This window comes from Macrobrachium rosenbergii, chromosome 20 (assembly GCF_040412425.1).
Source record: "Macrobrachium rosenbergii isolate ZJJX-2024 chromosome 20, ASM4041242v1, whole genome shotgun sequence".
In the NCBI taxonomy this organism is placed as follows: domain Eukaryota; kingdom Metazoa; phylum Arthropoda; class Malacostraca; order Decapoda; family Palaemonidae; genus Macrobrachium; species Macrobrachium rosenbergii.
Window position 1 is genome coordinate 5,506,236 of NC_089760.1, and position 22,407 is coordinate 5,528,642.

A 22,407-nucleotide genomic window follows, 5' to 3' on the forward strand; every position below is an offset into this window, starting at 1 on the left:
TTTTCATTTTTAGTTTTGTCGTTCTGAAAACGATCTTGGTATAGTTTTTTTTTTTTTTTTTTTGTCGAAGAAGGAAAATAAGTTTATGATTATTACCAGCAGTGCCTCAAAGCGATTCGCAAAGAGATTCCGGTGAGATGACAAGTATGGCTTTTATCTATCAAACATCGATAGTCAGTTCGATGCTACAATGTAAATATGGAATGAAACCTTTGAAAATTAGTTCATAATTTGAACACATGGCTACATCATGTAAGTCTAAGGGAAGCAGGAAATGGAATCTACACAGTTCCGAAGCCATACTTTTAAAAATACGGCACCAAATGAAAACAACAAAAGTGACTGAGTTGATAAGAGCAAACACGACCGCGGAAAACAGACCAATTTTTTTCTTCTGAAATACGGGGAGAGTTCCGGCCATGTAGAAGAAGAGATTTCCGATGTACATATCAAATCTAATAAGCTCTCGAATGCATTACTGCCTTCAAGCAGCAAGTGAAGAGGCTGATTTCCTCCCACGCACCTTGACTGGAGACACAACCCGTGTCCTCCTACAGACTGAGGCTGACCTCTCTCGCTTGCTACAGAGAGTTTCTGAATTCTGGAAATTCATCGCATTCCAGAAACGAGGCGAATACAGGCTTCTGGGAAGCGTGAATATGTAAAGAGAGAGAGGAGAATAAAGACAGGAAATGCCAGAATTTATATTTTAGGAGACAATTGTTTTCAAGGAACAAGTTAGAATTAATCCAGCCAGTAAACTTAAAATCTGGACAAGAGACAAAGATTGAGAGGGAAGGTTAGGATGTTCCACACGTGGAGTCAAACGCATTTATGCCCGTTTCCGCACAAGATAACTTGCTCCCACCAAACTCGATTAAGTTGCCCTTCGGAAACTTAGTGATTCTTGCCTCGCTCGACTTTAGCGGTTGGTGAGCGACCTGGGATGCCTTATGTGTGTGCTTGGATGTCACTGTTATATCCTGTTACTCTCTCTCTCTCTCTCTCTCTCGTCTCGTAGCTCAGTCTATCCCCGAATTGGGCGACCAGAATCCGACTCCCGAACCGGGCGGGGAGGGACGAATGAGTTCCCAAGAAAAAGGTTAGAAAGAAATTTGTACCTGTTTATTGGTCGACTGCCGCTGGTCGCAGCCAGGACGGAGACAGAGAAAGAGAGAGGAAGAGTGGTAAAACCAGACGTGAGTGTGTCTTGCTTCTTCTAAATGTATTCCATCAAAAACGAAGAGCCTCGGCGAGGTTGTCCTTACGCCGTCGGGGTGGAACCATTCATTAAATAAGATATTCAGATTTCCTCGTTTTAGATATTCTGTTCTTTTTTTCCATTAATAAAAATGCATCATTGCATTTGAATTTTGAAATCTCTCTCTCTCTCCCTCTATCTCTCTCTCTCTCTCTCTCTCTCTTCATTTATTCCTCATGCTCTTTTCATTGCGAGTATGACGTGCGTGCGAGCCTTTATCGAATTACTCATCCTTTCGCCACCTTTTCTTTCTACCCTTTTATTACCCTTCCCTGTGGTGACCCTTTCTCTGTCCCATAATCGTCAATTTTCCTCTTTCCTTTATCTTCGTCTATTTTTAAATCTCGGACAGGCCATATTATTTCTTCCTGAAACCAGCGTTCGCGGTTCTGGTGCCTGTTTAGCCCTCCGTCCTGGGGCCGTGTTTCTTTGGTGGGATTTTCCATTGCTCTTTTCTCAAATCATCCTGCTTCCTTATGTGCGTACTCACACGTAAATACATACACGCGCACACGCACACACTATATATATATATATATATATATATATATATATATATATATATATATATATATATATATATATATATTTATATTTATATTTATATATATACATACACACATATATATTATTAATTACATTAGCTTTACTGTGTTTTATTATACCCCTTCTGAAAATAATTTTCTCAGATAATGTCGCTATTTTTCCAACTGACTGCACGATAAGATCGAATAGGAATTTTTTCTTTAATTTCTCTTTTGCTTTTATGTTATAGCGACAGACAGATGTACAGAAATCGGCGTTCTCGAATAAAGGCGGCAAAGAAACTCGTGAAGAACGATAAGAACGGAGGCGCAAGAGCAAAATCCAATTCTCGGCTACACCAGATTTTTCTGGGGCTGTCACTCAGTGGATGATTAACACAAAAGGAAGGAACAAAAAATTTTTTTCAAAAGACGCAAAGAAAAATGTCGAATTTCCCCCAAGTCTTGTTTCAGTTCCTGTTTCAGTTTCCCAGAGTCGACGTCAGCCCGTTCGATCATCTGATATGACGTGCATTGCGCAAAATTTCGATACGTATCCGACTCTTACGTTGCATTTGCATGCATGCTTGCTCCCGTGTACTTAGGCTTTTGCATTCCCCAGAGGGATTTTAAGATGTATAAGGTGGCAGGGCACTCATGCATACATACATAAAACCGTTTATCGCTTAGCCTGAAAGTTGAGAATATTAAGCCCCGTATCTAATCCGCCCCTCCCGATAGTGCTTGAATATATTAATGCAATGCACTGACCTGAATAACAACGGCTCTTGCTTGCGTTGATGGTCTTCGAGATATTCAGGCAAATAGTTAAAGCTCCCAGCACACATACACGTTAAATAATCGCCTCTGAAACCGAGATGAAATAGAGCTCAGTTGTCCACGGTTGTCGTCATACCAGGTAGCCGAGGTGTGGGAAGCTGTGGCAAATTTCGAGCCGGTGGAAGCTAAAGTGAAAGCGAAGGATCGAAAACCAAATCAGACCATAAAAATCGAGGCACTCAGCGGCAATTGGGAGTGCCACTTCCCATTCATAGTTTCGAAATGATACGATCGCGTTGTGCGCTTGTTTTGCGTGGCAGTACACCTTGCTGACTTTATATATATATATATATATATATATATATATATATATATATATATATATATATATATATATATATATATATTGTAATGCTATATATATATATATAAATTGATATCAATATTACGTAAATTGATCAAGTTACGTTCGTGCTTCGCCTTACGTTTACATGGCGTACACGTGTAACCTCCTAAAACAGGCCGATTTATTTCAAATTATGAGAATTTCGCCTTTGAATTCAGGCAATTTGAGGAATGCTCGGCCGATATTGTTGCGCTCATTATGTTGTGGAACAATTCAGCTGTTGCTCAATTAGCAATGGGGGAATTGCCAATCAGAAGCGGCCTCTGAAATGAAGCACTTATGAGTTCTCAGGCGTTTCTGCTCATAAACACCGATATGTGAGTAAAAACGGCATTTGTTCCTTTCATCCAATATGCAAATGGATTGTAATATCGTAGTGCAGCGAAATTTTATAATGATTTTTAACTTCGTTTTGTATCGTTTGTTTTGGGATGTAATTATGTGGGGGCGAAATAAAGAGGAAGGCATTTTTTTCGGGCTGAATTACACAGTATGCTGGTGGAATGCCGCTTCCACAAGCAGTTCTGTTTTAGAAACGTTTCGTAATTGCGTGACGTCTATATAGTGCTCATTTTCCTTGTCGTTTCGCTTTAAACTACATGTCAAAATGTATTGATTTCATCTAAATGTGGTTATAAATCTAATCACAAATCCATGAAATTATCCGGGTACTTATGACGAAGGTGCATTTCTGTGTATAACAGATATGCTTTTCTCATTTCAGCCTTATTTCTTCGAGCTGATTTTTATTCTGAAATCACGGCTGTTTAATTACGCCATAATTTCGTTAATGATTTACTTATCTGTTTCTTATTTATAATAAAACTATTTTCCTTTCTTTACTCTATTTCATGCAAGCTTTTCATTTCATCAGAAGACATATTCTTTCTTTTCCTAGACGTAATCGCGTTTAATTGAAGTTTTCGTTTAGAAACCAAATTTGTCTAAACGCAAACATTGTTTCATTTTTTCCATTTGAAATCTCTCATTTAAGAAAAAAATTAAACATCACATGATTTCTCTTATTTTTTCACAATAAAGTATTTTACTTTCATTAAGTTGAAGGTCGTTCACTGATTATATATTTTTTCTTGCGCCACTTTTACTCACTCGCCTTACTTTTGAATTTTTAAAAATTTCTCAAGCTATTGTTAAGGAGATTACCCTTGCAAGAAGCTCTCGGGTAATCTCATGTAGTTAAATCTCCATTGCATAAAAAATCTGAGATGCCCATTAACTTCATCTAGGACACGTGCTTCATGGCTCTCTAGGAGTGAAAATTTCTTTGAAGACAGACAAATTAATATTGTACCTAAATTGGCAGGGAAAGGAGTAAAACTCCCCAGGAAAGACACATCGATATTTACCAAAACAAATTTTATAAACAGTCAAATTAATGTTTTATGCTGATTCAGAGACCATTTGGTTATTTATTCATTTACTTATTTCCTTTTGTGCTCTTCAGTGACTTAGGTGAAACTTTGGAAATTTCATTTCCCAGTCGTGGTTCTGGTGTTTTTTCAAGGTCGAGTCCATAGAAAAAGAACACTAAGAGCGTAATGAAATGCTTTACAAAGTGTGGAATCATGGTTAAGACAATTAAGAACAGTGCTTGTGTTTCTCTCTCTCTCTCTCTCTCTCTCTCTCTCTCTCTCTCTCTCTCTCTCTCTCTCATCGAGGTTATCAGAGCTGAAGATCTTAAATTGGCCAAATCACGAATGATGACATATACTGTACAGAGATGAAGTACCTTTCCTAAATACTCAAAGAGCTCGCGCGCTAATTGGTATTTATAGCCACTAACTTTAACAGCCGCCTTTGTTAGCCGAATAGAAATAGGGGTCAAGCTAAGGAGATGTTCTAGAATCCAGTGAAACTCGGGATGGTGCCAGTAAGGCATTATGATTTAAAATAAACATTTTTTTAAAGTTTGACATTCACCTTACCTGTTACGATTAATCTGCGAATTGCAAGGTAGATGGAATAGGGTTTGTTGGCAGCTACCAATTGCTTTTTCTTTTAGACATTGCTAATAAAGCAATGATCTATAAGTTTCTGGATGTAAAACCTATTAAAATATTAAAAACAGAATACTCTCTTTATGAAGGATTTAGTATTTTAAAAGCCAGTGACATCCAGTTGTGGTTGATACTTATTTTACTTGAAAAAAAAAACAGGTAAGCCAGTCCTAGCTACTCTGAATGACGAGTATTTATGTGGTAGGTACTGAAATAACGCTTAGGAAAGTAAATGATGTCATAAAATAATGAGGAAATAGAAGCACATGTATTGTGGGATAAGTTTTGTAACTGACAGCGAAAAAAGACTCCACTTTTAGAGAGCTCTGGTGGGACAACCAAGGAAAACGTTCTGCTTCAGCGGGTCTGCGAGGACCTCCAAGTATACTGACTGGTAGTGATCGTAGGAATATAATCATGCAGTTACCACAATAGTTCAGCAGCAATATTCCGTGAAGAGTGGATAGTTAGAAACAAAGCTGACATTTTAAGATTTTTTTTTTTTTGCTATCGTGATGGTTGTAGGATAATTGATACAAATAAAAGTGCCAAACACATATTAGTGCCTGGTTTCCTGCTTTCCATACTTATTAACTTGATACATTGAACGGGGTTCGTGTTGTTTCCAGAAATGATTGATTCTAAAAGAGAGTATTAAGTTCTTTTCCGGTTGTCATGAAAGACTGCAACACTCCGGTCAAATATAACTCGGGCTCCATGTTGACATCAAAAGAGTCCTTGTCCTATAAAAGCTGAGGGAACAATCTTCTCAGGTTACCTGAGAGGAAGTGAGCACAATTCGGATTCAAGAACGTTTCAAGCAGATCTGGTACGAGGTCAGTCTCTTGATTCCATATCCTAGCGCTGACGAAGGCACTGCAGGGAAATGTCTGTAATCTTTCATTTCCAACCGGTTCGACTTTCTGCAAGTTCTGGTTCGCCGTATTGAGTTTCAGTGCTGGAAAAACGAGTTCAAACTTAACTCTCCGTAGTCTGTCAAAGATAAGAAAAGAAAGGAAAAAGGACGATTGAATCTGTCGCGGTAAAATACGTTCATGCAACGTTGCACATTTCCCAGTGCTTCTGCCTGTAACTCCCGGAACAGCGTGGTCTCCTCCATTGTTGAAAAAGGTGGGCCAAAATCATTTCTTCCAGTTTCCCACTAAAGACGAGGAGAATAAAACAAAAATAACGAGGTCATTCCTTGTAACAAGAAAAAATTACAGTGCACGTATACTAATGCTTATTGCCCCGTCCTTTTACAACTGTAAGAACGCCATGTCAGCGCGTTAATTAGGTTAAAAGGAAGAAAGTAAAACAGAATGAGGTGTGTTTTATCATCCGTTGCTTACAGAAAATGGAAGTATCCAAATCTGACGAATTTTCTTACCTACTTTTTTTCAGGTAGCCTCCGAAAATGAGGGTATAGTCTAGTACCTTCTCTCTAGTAAAAGGTATCAGTCGCATACCTTGTTAAAATTGAGTTTTTCAAGTATTCCCGAAGATTATTTGCAGTGCGTAAGGAAACAGAAAACGTTGTTAAAAAGAACATAGTTTGGGGGTATTTTCACAAGATTTGCAAAGAAGGAAGATTAGCCTGTGAATCGCAAAACAATAAGACCTTCACTTTTAAGGACACGGAAACTTGACTCCTTAATGCTGTTCAGAAGACATTAGGTACACTACATATTCCGCATTATACAAATGAATGTACTTGAAGAAGCAGAGTGATGTTTAAATTGTCAATCCCACTGGAAAAACTTTCATGTTACTTTCGGAAGGCGATGGCTCTTGAAAACATATCTGGAATTCTTCATGACATTTGCCACTAGACGTCTCAAAATTATCAGGAATTTTATTTGCAATACACGTTCCAGTCTTCGAAAATGACCATTTGCAAAAATGAGAGCAAAGCAAAACCGAGAGGTTAAAACCCAACGAAAAACTTCTTGACTAAGAACACCCACACAGCACGCCCCAGCGTTCTTTCTCAACATCCAAGACCTCATTTTAGCTCCTCTAAGCTACAGAATATGAAACTTGGTAATTTCATAAACTTACCTTATCACGATGTAACAGGCGAGTGGTGGGTTCTCCTTTCAAAGGTACGATAACCGAGTGTTTTAGAATACCCTGCTCTTAACTAATGACGGTTCATTTGCAGCAAACTTTATGATTTTTGTTTATTGATAAGGACATAGACATCAACTTGCTGTTTTCGATAGTCTCGTATAGAGAATAGAACTTACTAGAACACCAAACAAATAGACAACCGGCATCAAGAACCTGAGGACTATGTCAGTACACGTTCACTTCGTGTATGTAGGTCGATGGGCCATCGCAAGTGACAGTGGAAATTATTGTCATCATGAGGCATCGCAATTAGTTAGAGCGCAAAATTGGAACACAAAAATAGAATCACATGCTGGAATTTCCAAACAGAATCAAACTTCGGCCATGACAGCAATGGCAATATATATTACTGACAGTGGGTAATGATCGCGTTTATCTATCTCTGAACTGTAAACAGCCTACGTCGCATGTGCGAAATCAATTAGAGGATGGAAAGTCGATGGCAAGAGAAGCTGGTGGCTGAGTGATACATAACCCAGTGCTCAGACCCTGGGGAAAGCACCTTCAACGAAAGGAAAAGATTTCCAAGGCTTCAGAAACAGCGGCATTTTGTAGAGCCGAGTTTCCTATAAAACTACTCGTAATGTTTTGCTCGATTTTAGAGACAGTCCAAGGTGGCCAAAACAACCAGCGAACAGTTACCTTTGATCTTGAAGCTTACTTAAGTCTCTCACTGAGGTTATAATTATGTTACCAATTTTTCTAGGAGAGAGGGAGAGAGAGAGAGAGAAGGAGAACAAGTGGAAGGAAGACAGAAGAAGAAAAATATAAATTTAAGCACTGATAGATATAAAGAAAGGGAGACAGAGAGAATCCGGAATAAGAGATGTAGTATACTCAAAATTAAAATCATTAGCACATTACAAGTACTCACACAGACACACTTACTTACGTAAAGGGTGGGGTGGTTGAGCGGGTAAAGAGCTCAGGCTGACGATCGGCCGGACAGAGTTCGCTCCCAGACTACAGCTCACAAGTCCACCCAACTGTAACTGGGTACCAGCATCAACTGTGGTAAAAAAAGAGAGACGTGAGACCTTAAGAGACATGCCAAAAAGACTGTTGAGTTACTAGAGCGCTGTAGAAGCCCGGGACATCCACTCCAAAAAGGGAAAGGCATATGCTTTCAAGAAATCCGTACATTCAGACAACCACATAAACGATCTCATGCCTAGATTTGCACTCTTAGACAGGCGAGTATGTATATAAGACTATCGTCATATGTATTTGTGTTCTCTTTATGTATGATGTACGTACGAATGTGGATGTGCGTGTGCGCGTGTGTGTGTGTGTGTGGGATCTATAAGTAGAGTCATCTGATCCGTGGCAGTACAGGGAGACAATGAAGGACGTCAAAAGCATCTTCCGAGAGTTTAAGCTTCGTCAAGTAAACTCGGGTGGCGGCATTGTTCTCTCAGGAGGGAAATTTCAAAAAGGCTCTCTTCGGGAGAGCCTTCGCTCACATAAGAATGATGAGACCCAACGCCTGCTCCCCTAAGGGAGGAGGCCGTCCGAAGCTATTTGCCCAATCTTCGACTGAAACAATTGCGGGAAAAATATTAACTGCATTCTTTGCAAGAGCGAAGTAACGTTTAATCGTTTTTTAATAATTTTTTTTTTATTTTTTGTTGATATTTTACCCCCTAAGTGACCTCTATACCTCGTGTGATTCAAGAAATATATTTAATAGACATATACAAATGAGATTTTTAAAATGGTTTTATTAGTTAACTTTTGAAGCAGGTCTTAAACCCCACTCCAGATAATCAAGTTATCTAAAACAGTTCCTGGACATTTTTAATCGTGTCTCTACACATACATCTGACCAGCCTGATCGAGGTATTCAGTAAGTAAAATGATGCATTTTCCCCTAAAAGCTTACAGTATTGGAAAGTCGAGGACGTAATGTTTCTGGTATTTCTAGAGTTTTTCAGTGTTTGAAAAAGTAGATGTCGTCGTCATACGAGCTTCCAGCGACAAGAAAAACCATCGCTTATTGATATTCTTCGAACCTATAAAAAGATCGAGAGCAGGACGATACCAAGAAAATAAGCCCCAAAAATTGGAATATTACTTTTTGACGTCATCAATTTGCACTGGCCTTTTAGGGCGATCTCTTTGTTAGCCTTAAAAAGGGAAGAAAAAGGACGAGTAGCAGAACGGGGAGGAAAGATTTGAAAGTTTTGGCCTCATCGAACCAATGGAAAGTACAATTTTCCTCTTCTACGTTGTGGAACTTTTTTTATATATATATCAAACTTCACCTTCAATCAAATGAAATCAGCGGAGCGTAGTGATGCAGATGGTGGAACGTCGCCAAGTTCGAAATTCCTCGACTACCAGTTGGACATCCTGACCTTTATGGGTTGTTCTTACTGTTGCTTTCTTAACTTGAAGGACTGAAGGATGAGGAGAGGAAGGGGAAAGGGGCAGACTGTAGGGAGAAGTGAGAAGCTAAAAGGCAAAGGCGTCATGAAGATTGACACAAACCGGTTTTTTTCCCCGTCCTTATCTTCGGCATGTCTCGGTACCCATAGCATGTCATAAAATAGTATATTTTTGGAAGAGAGAGAGAGAGAGAGAGAGAGAGAGAGAGGCTTATAGTGTTTTGTAGTACCGTAATAACAACTCAAACCTATATATAATAAAATAATGAATATTATGATGCATTTACAGAATGAATTTTTACCGTGAAAAATTTTAAGGGGTGACTGATGCACGATAAAACGAACAATTTGTTTTCTCTTTATGTGTTTCAAGGGAATAACAATACAAATTTTGTAGGTCATTGAGTTTAAAGACTGATAATATGAATCAAAACTCTGAAGCTCAGGTCCTTGTCTTTCCTCTCAATTTTCTCCATTTAACTTTCAGTTGGTCTTTTTCACTTCTCCGTTAGCCTCTAATTGACTTACTTATCTGTTCTCACCATCCCCTCCCACCACACTTTCTCAAGTGAATCGCAGATTTTTATGAATGTCATAACCAGTAATCATCTGGAAGGTTACGATATCACAAAGAGCAAAACTTATTATCAGCTTATTGAATTATTAATGCTAATTCCCAGTCAGATACACAAGAGGTCATTTAATATAAAATTCCTCCACTGAATGGAGGCAGCCCATCCTCTCTTAAATAAGTGTCAAAAAGGCAGACTTTCTTGATCAAACTTGCGAACATGCGCGCTCACTTCGTATCCAATCAAAGGTGAACCACTTTTATGATTCCTTGCGATCAGGACGCGATTGGTGTCAGAGGTTTTTGAAGGATCAAAGAGCCTACGATTTAGATTTTAATTTGGGAATACTCTTCGCAGGCGGAGGAATGTGCTTCCTCATTCTCTGTTGATTGTAAATCATCGAAAAAAGTTTTTTTTCCGTCTTTCCTTAGTTTTCAGCAGAGGGACGAGCAGAAATTTTCCTTTTTACTCTTCATCCTTTACAATCGTCCGTTGTTTATCCTTACGCCGTTATAAATATGCATACGCAAGGAAATGAAAAAATAAAACGGGTAAACTTCTGATACGAGTGGTTGCGTGTGCCTGTCGATTACAGTGGGGATTTTGAAAAGGATGAAGGAATCCTGAAGTTATGCGAACCATATGTAATGAAATTATATGAATGCTGATAATGAAAGAATTCTGTCCAATGTGGAAGAGAATCTTACACATTAAAATAAAATGTTAAGGTTCTGGAAATAAAAAAAAAACAAAAACAAAAAATGCGAGTTCTGAGTTCAGGTGTGAAATTAATACCGGATCAATGTATCGACTCTTGAATTCCTGATTGCCATTAATGCATTCTCTGGTAAGTTAAGCCTGTGGAATGCCATGCCATCGGAAGACAAACAGCGGCGCACATTCCACGGACATTCGATAGCAGTATTCGTTAAAGGTGCAACTGTTGAAAAGGCAAATGCCACAGCCATTCGTTGCCGATCAAAAGCTTCAGGAGAGAAAAAAAATATAACGAGAGAACAATTTTATTCAGAAATTTTCCGGGCAAACAGTCTACAAAGCGCAATATGCGACACAGTCTCTGGTACACCTCAAACAGAGGAACAAAATGAGGGACGTTGGCCTAATTTAGGCCATTTTGCCTCTACCTGAATGGACTAAGGAACCCCAAGGGTCATGCCCCCAAATCTCAAAACTAAAAGGACACATGAACATTGGTTAAAAATACGAGAGGAACCATTTTCTTCGAAATATTCAAGCGCATTGTACAACACTTAAACAAGAAAGAGAACAATATTTGTAAATCAACGAAAAGGCTTAAGAAAACGCAAACAGCATATAAATAAAATACAAAAAGAAAAAATGAAGGTAATGAATAGATAGCAGTGTTAACGATCCGCTAGTTCTCCAGTCTAGAAGATGCAGACAGAAATGTCATGTAAGATTAATTAACTGGTTTTAAAAATACCTCGACGTCACCTCAAAGGTCATCGACGCCGATTGAATAGGAGCGAGTGGGAGTCTCTGATGAAATGTAGATGACTGCTGATGACAGAGAGAAAGTGGATGGACCGATGAAGGTTTCAGAAGCCTCCTGCCGAGATGCAACAGATTTAGCCAAATGTTTTGAGAATTGAGGATTCATGAGGTGGAAGAGGCTGAACTGAGACACTGCGTTAAATATGTAGGCTAATGCAGCAGTACTGATAAATGGTAGACGAAGAACATATCCGAAAGGTGTAATTGAAAGAATAATAGCCTCTGTACTGACTTGAGAGAAATATTGATAGAAACAGCTAAGTGACAGCAGGTGATGAAACAATGGTATTTGAGAAAGAAAGAACGGGGTAGGCATCATACGTTATGATAGGTCAAATATCAAAAGACGAAAGCGGGGTTAGGTGAGGGGAGTTATGGGGAGTGGAAACTAGAACGGAGCCTAACTCTTGTAGAGTTGGGGAAAGAAGCAGGAAGAACAGTAGAGGTCGAGATAATGTGGCATGTCACCATGAACGATTCAAGATGGACGTCAAAGAATTATTGAGGTATCTGGAAAATATGTTCTCAGTGGGTCAAGACTATATGTAAAAATGAAGTTGAACAGAAGAGTCGTGGAAGCGAACCTCGAAATATGAAAAGGGGTTAAACGCTGAAGAGACATTAGGTAGTAGAATGCATAAAAACGAAACAAATTGAATCGGCGAACTGTGTAAACTCTTAAAAGAATTAGGAAGGGTTAAAAAACAAACGAGAGAAAAGCCACGAGAGTAAACTAAATAAAAAAGCATTCTTGATTCAAAAAAGAAGAGAATTCATTGTGAGGGATTGGTTGCACAAAGAGTTAGAAGACAATTTGATCAAAAAAATTGCAAGTACGGCAGACATTTTTTTTTAGCTAACATGAGAGGATTCCTAGAATGTAACCCGTAGGGGTTTAGTGCCATCAGTGTACCTCGCGCGGTGCACTGTTGGCATTACTTACGGTTCTTTGCAGCGTCCCTTCGGCCCCCAAATACAACCTCTTTCATTCCTTTTACTATACCTCCGTCCGTGTTCTCTTTCTTCCATCATACTCTCCACCGTCTCTTAACAATTGTTTCAACAGTATCTTCAGCGCTGAATGACTTCATAGGTCTCAACGCTTGTCCTTTGGCCTGAATTGTATATTACAATCCTAGATTGCATCCTTATTGTAAAATGTCTGCAATGATAGCATTTATGTTAATGCAGAGCATAACTGTGCCCGATATTTGAGCAAATGACACACACCAAGAGTGACGGCTTATTCAGATAACAAAGAGATATAATGTCTTCATACGATTATTAAATACAGAATTATGACTGACATAGAAAGGCTGGTAATTATGTGAGAATAATAATGATGATAACACATTTGTTGTGATTCAGTTCGTAAGTGAAATTACTGACGAATACTCCTCTTATGAAAGTGAAAGCTAATGATAAAATGCATCACTGACCCCAAACTCTCTCTCTCATTTAGTCAAATCCAGTCAAATTTGAATCGGTTATGTTTCTGCTAATGACACAGAACGGAGAGGGTGATCATGGTACCATCATCATGGTGATAAACTGACATGTATCCTGACATTTTGGATCGAACATCAACTAGCAAGTTGATACCCGACAGTCCAATACAGCCTCAGCCAGTTCCAAAGAAAGGCGAGGAAGTAAAACGAAATTATTACCATGTAAAATGTTTCCAGTCTGGCATTCTTACCGGGACAACTTTATGAGGAACGCTTGGAATTTAATTCACCATAAAATATACAGAATGTTGACTAACTTGAAATACTATACAAGCAGATCTCATAAACTGAATAAACTCATATAAATCCAATATTCGCTTGGGAACGCTCCCTGGTATTCCATCCGTATAACGCTGCGCAAACATCGGATCCTGGTCAGGGCTAAGAAGGGCCTATTGAGAGAGACCGCCTCCTACTGGTTGGTGACAGCGCGAAGCACACAGACTGTTATCCGTGAAGCGATTAGCAACGGGATATGGATCCCCGATAATGAGAGAGAGCGAGGTGAGCAAAGGCTGATCAAAGCCTCCTTCAGAGGGCAGTTTGCATTAAGCTGTTGGATTATGGCGCTGACATACATTTCGCGTTTAGCCTCCGTCCTGGAATGCGAAGCATTTCCTTGCGGTTTGGTCCTCATTTTCCTCTCCGGTCAACTTCTAATCTCGGTGTCAAAAATATGGTCTGTTATTTCATTAAGAATTCTGGGCATCTGTTCGTCTCGGTACATTGCAGCTTCCCGTGAGTGTATTTTATCTGTAAGAAAAAATGTTTGAAAATTATTCTTATAATTTTTGTGATAAAATTTGTCTGTCTTTCGTGCAAAATACTAACCGAAAACTTACTCACTAGACTGCAACAATGAACGCGACATAATAAAAAATCTTGGAATTAATACCACCAAGGAACTTTATTTTACCTGCCAAACTTCATGAAGAATCATATCATTACAAAAGTATCTCTTGTAGCTTTGCAGGCTAATTATGAATTGAATATAAATTTTATCGTAAAATTTAATAATTTTCTTTAAATTCTTGTTAGATTTAGCAGTCTTTAGAAAAGGAAATACCTCTAAAAGTTTAAGCGGAACAACTGATCGAGAGAATTTCAAAACCAACAAGGTGGTGTCAGCGCAAAACGTAAAACAAGAATGAACGCCGTCGCGATAAAGGCTGACAAATAAGCCGACGCAAAAAGAGAAAAGAGAACGAGTCTGTCAAATTCAGTCCTCTTCCGCGTAGTCCACTGGAAATTGCGAAAGAAACACGGATCGAGATATTATTTCCTTTGTCGGCTGCTTCAAAAGACAAGTTAACCTAATCACTCGACCGTTCTTCCGACATTGGCTCACAAGCGCACGGTGGAAATTTCTCTCGCGTCTTCCTATTCCTTACCGAGTTACCTTATAGGGCATGGCTCCTAAAGGTCGTTGACAATGTATATGTATTTTCGTTCAGTAGGGAATTACGGAATGGATGAAAGGTTTAGCAGACATATTCATTTCGGACAGAATGCTAATGATGATGGAGATTCAAATTCGCCATGGCTAGATCCAAACGCTCATTTGAATCCTACTGTTTGTATCAAGGAAACTGCGGTGCGGATAAATGCCCTCGTCAGTATCATCATTTACTAATAACGAAGTCTTCAGTAAAAAAAAAATCACCAGTGCAGTACGACTACAAGTATCCATGACAGAGCGAACATACAAATCAAAAGACGACTCAAAAGGGAAGCACGAGGCCTCTCTGCCGACCAACATACCCAGACACCTCAGGAGAGAGACAGAAATAGGCTGGAAAACATCGGGAAGATGAGACGGGAGAAGGAGAAAAGCAACAGATATCCGTTGTCTTTGTATGATTAATGACGAAGGTATCGAACTCATTAAGGCTCTTCTGGCTTAATTATTCCTCGGAGTTATAAACAAAGAAAAATGTTAATTGCTCATTAATAGCATCAACAGTCTTGCGGCTAATGTGACGCCTCTTTTCATTTCCCTCCCTCCCTCCTCCTCCCTCCCTCCCTCCTCCCCAGCTCTGTTTGTCTTACGAGTGAGAAATGTTTGCTTCTCAGATCGGTGAATTCGTTTACGTGTCGGCGTGTGTTTTATGGGACCTAAGGCTTCTTTTATGGAAAGACTCGTTAATAATAGAGAGAGGGATCAACATTATTTCTTTCAGGGGCCTTTGACATACCACGAGTCTTTCTACAGAGCCGAGGTGATTCAGAGATGAGTAAATACACAAATACCAAATTATCTTCTCTTCTATCTCTAAACAAACAGTTGCCAACTTTCATCCTCGTTAGAAAAGTTTCTGATCATCGGAAAATATTACGAAACTTTTTTAGAGGGCATATGAGATGTTATGGAAGACGTCGACTTTCTTCACCAAAGCACCTATTCGCTGACAATGTTTTCAAGTGGGTCAGTTTATTCCAGTTGAATATCTTGAGCACTAATCTTCTCCCTTGATCTGTAATGCAAAAACTTTTAGGTAATTCTGTTCAACTATAGTTTCCTGCGTTTACAGACGAGTTTCCTGTGTTTAAGGGGATGTAAGCATAGGGTTTGTCTGATTTATAGGAACTGGCAAACGACATTTGACATCACGTTTAAAAGTAACTGTAAGTTATTTCCGAGTAAATTACGAGCTTCTGAATCCCACCCACATACACCATAATGCTGATCCCACTCGTAAGAAAAATGGAAAATGACGCTTTTCCACCTTGACATTTAACAGAGAAACAGCATCGTCCGTTGTTTACAAAAGTCGCAGAGGCACACAGCAGGAAAATAACAAGAGTTTTTTTTTTTTTTTTTTTTTTTGTTTCATGGATTTTCAGTTTGTGAATTCAGTAGCCTCGCTTTTCCTAGTTTTTTCTTTTCTTATTTCATGTCTTGAGCCATAATTTACTTCGCTTTTCCGCGTCTTTTCATTTTCTTCTTAGTTCACATTTCTTCCTTAGCAATCCCAGTACCGCCTGTGTGGGCGTTTCTTCACGTTTTCCTTCAATTTTGATTCCTCATATTTCATCGTTAAGAAACCGTTGGACAGATATCGACGATGATCGATAGACTTGGGGAAGCCATGGTTCCGTAGCGAGCAGGAGATAAGTTGTCTCTTTTAACAACTATACATTATTTTACTTTATATCTTAATATTGAATAGCTGGTTCAGATTCTACAACAGAGAAGTGCGCTATGTTGTAAAAGCTTTGGGAAAATATGTATTTCATCTTGAAGGAAAAATGATTCTGAATTTTCCTTTTGGAAATGTATCTCTTACTTTGCAAGAAAGAATGAAATGATTATGGGGAAACTGCCAGTTTTTAGGATTCTAAGTACAGATACCCGAATTAGACAGGAGATTCGAAGTCGGCTTATATTTCTCTCGATGGCTCAGTGGATAAGCAAATACCTTTCACGAATATTCTCTGATATGAAGCTGAACCACTTTCTTCCGCTTGTTCGTAGCCAGTTTGATAATGTCATGTGCTTTAACTCTTGATTATCTCCCCCGTTTGATAAATCGCTGGTCATCCGATCAGCACCTGGATGGCTGACCAACAAGACAAGCCAGAGGTTGTCGGCATACAACCCTTTACACACTCATGGGCTGGAAATTCACTCCTTAAATCCTTGCTCAAAGCCGCAGTGGTTACACCTTCTAGTGTGAACCCTGCCCAAGAGGAAAACTTATATATATATATATATATATATATATATATATATATATATATATATATATATATATATATATATATATATATATATATATATATATATATATATATATATATATATATATATATATACTTATATATATATATATTATCACCTCTGTATAAAAATCATCTACATAAAAATCACTACATAAAGCTCGATTAAATGGAATTCTTTTGACTGCCTGGTGGTATTTTCCCCGGATTATGTATGACGTCCTTTTTTTCTCTAAATAAAATCGGTTATTTTTTCCGCCGAAGCTGCATTTTATTGCTCAATTTCCGCTCAGTAAAGAATATTTTTTTTTATCTTCGTTTGTTAAGCTTTCGAAAATTTATATGCTGAAATCATAAAAATACGTTTTGGAGATACTTTACGAACGAAAATTTTAAAATCTTTGGTACATTACAGAAAAAAAAAGTTTAAAAATCTCTTTGAGTTTTGCTTTTTCTCTTTTCATCGCCGGAAGATGTCACGGAGTATAGCGGCAGATTTCTACAAATAAACTGAATACTTTTTATTACTATTCGTCGTTGGAAAAGCAAAAAAAAACAAAATCCATGGCAAAATAAAAATTCAAATATTTTTCTTTCGAGATAAAATCTACATTTTGCTAAAGCGTTTACCACACACCACTCCTTCCTAGTTTGGATCCGGACTCTGTAAGCGAATGCACGAGTGTGTAAGATCGTCTGAATAAGGAAGTCCAGTACCTAAACCCAGATCATCTTTGAAAAATAAAACGCAGCAAAAACAATAAACTGGAAGCCAAGCATTGCTTTGCAGCTGATTTCTCCTCTTGTATGAGTTGGATCTATAATGTCTTTTAAGGATAACTTCCACTTCCTTTATCCGTTTTATTTCTATACTCCCTTTTTTCTTTCACCTGATTTTACACGAAAAAAATTTCATTCGTGTTAAATCGCTCTGTTAACTTTATTTTCAAATAATATCGTAAGCAGTCTTGCCCTTTCCCCATCCTCTGTCCTTTCCTCCCCCACACACCCATCCCCCTCCTGCATCCATTCCCATTCCGGTTCCTCTATGGAACTCTTTCTCATCTTTAACGAAATATTCACATTGATTGCTGCTATAGGAACCGTAGCTCTCGGACAGAAATTACGCACAGGTATGGGGAGAGAGAGAGAGAGAGAGAGAGAGAGAGAGAGAGAGAGAGAGAGAGAGAGAAAGAAGAGTGTTGACGGTTTTTCTGGCTGCAAGGGAATTGCCATTAAAAGTGAACAGGTTGTTTTTACACGAAACTCTCTTGTTCCGTAACCCAGTTATTGACCAAACACGTCATACGGGGAACGAGCCTTTTTTGAAGTGATTTCAGAATCGACTTTCTTTTTTGTTTCTGTTCACTGAGGATTCCTTACACACTCTGATTAATCATGAACAAACGGCGTATCGCAAATGGAGAATCAGGAGAACCTCATCAACTTACTTTTGAGAAACACTACTAGTTGTATTTAGCGAAAGTTGTAATGAGTTGCCAACATAAATCGGATTAAGCTGGTTGGACTTGTAGGTGTTAAGTTCAGTAGAAATAATACACAACATATTGACTTTCACACACACACACATATATATACTACATTATATGTATATATATATATATATATATATATATATATATATATATATATATATATATATATATATAAACAAATATAGGCACATCATATAAACAAACTATATAGGCACATCAATACAATACCATCATATAATAGCCCCCATTTGGGCGGCAAGTAAATGTCATTTGAAATTTAAAGCTATCAGGAAACATAACTTTCGTAGAGCAACATACAGCCCAAAAGCTAACGTTGATCCCCTTCCACAAACCGCACTAAGCGAATGTCTTCTTCTTTCCAGCATCACAGAGCAATGAGGCAGGGTTGCTGGGTCGCGTGTTTCTCTCTCCTGGCCATGGTCGCCGCAGCATTCTCAGCTCACGTCCAACCCGTGCCGGAAAGGTAAGTCATCTTGAAGGGACACTGCTGTGCTACCACTTTTCATCTTATCACTCCCCTTTGCACAAACGTTGTTTGTTAGTAAATGTTGTTTTGTCTTGGGCTCCGATGCCGTGGGTTTTCACGGACCACGGTTGTTGAATAGATGAAATGATATTGAGTGCAAGTAAATTTAACTGGCTTCGTATCCTTGGAAGACTATAATAGAGCCTTTGCAGTGTTGACACGTTAGCAGAGGCAATATAACTGGATATAAAGAGTAATTCCGTAAAGTGATTTTAACATTCTGATTTGTTTTACATTCACAAAATAAAAATTAGAAGTAACGGTTAGAAATGGACTTAAAAGTGGTACTTATTAGAATTCCTTGTAATACTTCACAATTAATACACGGTTATAAAATAGGAGCAATCAGGCTTTTGTAAGTGCTTAGGCCACACTAACTGATCAGTCTGTCATCCACCAATGGGGAAACAATCTTTCTATCAGTCTGTTTGTGTGTGATATATCCGGTACCTTTTGCTGCTAATTATAGATTTACTCTCTTTAGGTGTTTACACTACTCACTGGTTTTTCCATTATTTTCATTTCTCAGTAGTTTCTGGGAAGGGAATAAAGTTCTTCCTAAATAGTTTCAAAAAGAAACTTCTCTATTAATATATAATGTATCTATATATTGCTCAGTATTGACAGCACTGACATACGACTGCCCACTTGTGTTTTTTAGCAAATGTTGATATAACTCATAATAAACTTTTCTGTATTTGTGTTCTTGATAAAAAAAAAAGGTTCACTTGCCTTGTTTATCATTCTAGGCAGGGAAACTACCAAAAAATATTATATCTGTCAAAACGAAGTATAGCAATAAATTGCTTTCATTGCATCCTGATTTAGAATTACTTTTATTTAATTTTGGCCAACGCAAGATGAAACCCATCTGAAAGAAAGTAATTTGTTCCTTAAATTGTTCAAAGGATTGCCTTCTAAAGCGATTGGGCTTGTGATTGTTGCAATATCTGGATAAGCAAATATCCCGTAAACGTCGTCAGTAACAACGAAATAAAAAAAATCTCTAAAGGTAATAAAAATCAAAGTAAAAATCACCGGGGGTTATTTTTCTAATCCCGAGATAATTTGAAAAAAAAATTGAATGTTTATTTCCGAATGACAGTAGTCCGCGGCTTTCTCTTTTTATTTCGCCAATACGCAAATGAGGGGTTCCGATAGTATTTGAAGAGCAGGCATTAAAAAAAAACAAATGTTTCTGCAAAACTTAAAGACGAGTTGTCAGTCAAAATCCGTATATATGAACAAGAGTAAAAGTATATCTTCTCGCCCCTTAGTACAGTTCGACATTTCGACATTCATCACTTCGCCCTTTAAACTTGCATTTTGTCGTATTCGCGTATTTCATCCAAATCTCTTATGACGCGAGTAAATATCCAGGTGAATTTAAATGAGGATTTTCAGCCCTTCTCCACCGCGTAAGCGTCAGCTGCGAGCGATAACGGTGATGCATGTCTTCTCGTACCGGCCCTCCCAAAATATCGAACAGATACACTCTGTAGACGCTCTCTGGCTCGCTGGTTTAATCTGATTCTTATCGAAAGAAGTAAAGAGGAGAGTTCAGAAAACTTAACCTCTCCCTAAAGCTTTCCTAAAGCAGATTCGGTCCCAGTTATGATGCATAACGATCTGTTAAAGGAAATGCAAATTTTGGGGAAAGTTGTCGTCCTCTTGTGGTTTTAGCGGGCAAAACTCATTTGAGTGGGCCTTTGATATTCCCATAAGAGAACGCCATTTTATCCGTCATCAGCTTTGAATCGGACTTTGAGGAACTTTTTCTATCCCATAATTGATTTGCCGCGCAAGAAGTTTTGGCGCCTATTTTCGCTTCTTCTCCGACACACTTTTGCGAAGTCGGTAATAAGGTCGTTTCTAAAAGGCTCGTCTGGTGAGAGTAAGATCTTCAAGCATTGTTTAAAAACAAATCGTAAGAATTGGGGATTTTATGCCGCGGAAGTAGGAGACTGAGAAAGACATCTCTGCGGAGTGAAGTTTTCAGTTAAGCGGAGGGAAAGAAAGTTAGAGATTTCTGTTCACGAAGGAATAGAGATACTTGACCTAGGATTATCATATCTCATGACCAGATGAAGAGTTATCACCATTAAAGTAAACATACTCCAAAAATTACGTTTTTAGTAGAGAATACTCATTCTTCTCTCATAAAAAATATCCATAAAACTAGTCAGTTGTTTTTCCTCAAAATTCAACGGATTATTTCAGAAGGGTCACATAAATACAGTCCAGATGAAACCTCGTTTGTACCTTCAGAACCCGGCTGTGAAGCATCCCAGACCTGATGTAAAACGAAAAGAAAGGAATGTGGGGCATATCTCTAAAGGTTTTCGTTTGATCATAGCTCTTTTGAGATGTCAGGTCGAGATTTATAAAAAGACATCATTAAACAGGTAGAAAAATACGAACGCAGAAGTAGATGCACACACGAACAAGCAGGTATACACACTCTTAAAGATTGTAAACAGGTGAACATACATCGGACCACAGATTTATACACAAGAGGAATAAATATACATATTCTCATAAATTTGCAGTCACAGGTGAGCAAGCACAGGTCTTTCCCCGGAGTCAGAGCCGTTGAGACTAACTTAACTTTCTCGACACCATTTCCACGGCAGGTAGGGATTCCTTTCCGCGTCTTCTCCGGCACATCCTTATTTCTTTACCTGGGCTGTTCCGGCGAATGCGTTTTCAAGGTCACTGCCCACCGTCTGTAGTTAAGCAGAAACATCTATGAACGAAGTCCTTAACTCTCTCTCTCTCTCTCTCTCTCTCTCTCTCTCTCTCTCTCTCTCTCTCTCTCTCTCTCCTTTTAAGCGTTTAGTTTTTAACACGAAGCTCTTCCAGGGGCAACGTAAAGAAACACGACTTCGAAGAAATCGGCAACGATATCTTCTAAAGACGTTATTAGAAGTTTACCTTACGACACAGCTCCTTTAATTGTATTCTGTGACGAAGACCTACCCTCAGCCATTAGGAATAAGAATTATATATGATCTGGAGGATACAAGTAGTGAAAGATTTCGAAATCCATTATCTCATTATGGCGGTATGCAGTCGTCACTGGAATTTAGTGAAGATAAATAATATAAAAAAGAAATAGAAAATTTAACCAAATACTGTCACATGTAAGAGGTAAATGGTTAGGATAAGTTTAATGTGAGATTTACTGACTCTGAATGAAGCAAGTCCCATATTTGGAAAGAGAAACACAAACCTGAAAGCTGTCATGTTTTCCAAGAGCAGGGAATCCTTCCGATCATTGTGCGAATTGTGTTCATAAACTGCAAAGTGAACGAAGGTGACCTGGAAATGATGTTGCAGTTCTGGTATTTAAGAGGCATTAAAGGCTTGGGATGGGAGTTGAAATATGGCACACACTATTAAAACTGATTATTTCTGTGAGCTTGTTCCGTATAAATACAATTCTCTGTTAACAAAGGTCCTAACATTAACATGGGCTGTTAATTCCCTTTATTTTGAAGGCAGGGATATAGAAGTTAC

The 22,407-nt window shown here is 38.4% G+C and overlaps 1 protein-coding gene across 1 annotated transcript in view; it reads left to right on the forward strand.

Moving 5' to 3' along the window:
- Positions 1-22,407, forward strand: part of LOC136849013 (uncharacterized) — a 44,696-nt gene that overhangs the window by 13,043 nt on the left and 9,246 nt on the right. The window contains exon 2 of the mRNA XM_067121856.1: positions 18,725-18,825. Coding sequence (XP_066977957.1) covers positions 18,737-18,825 — 89 coding nt within the window. The 5' untranslated portion in view covers positions 18,725-18,736. The remainder of the gene's footprint in view (positions 1-18,724; positions 18,826-22,407) is intronic.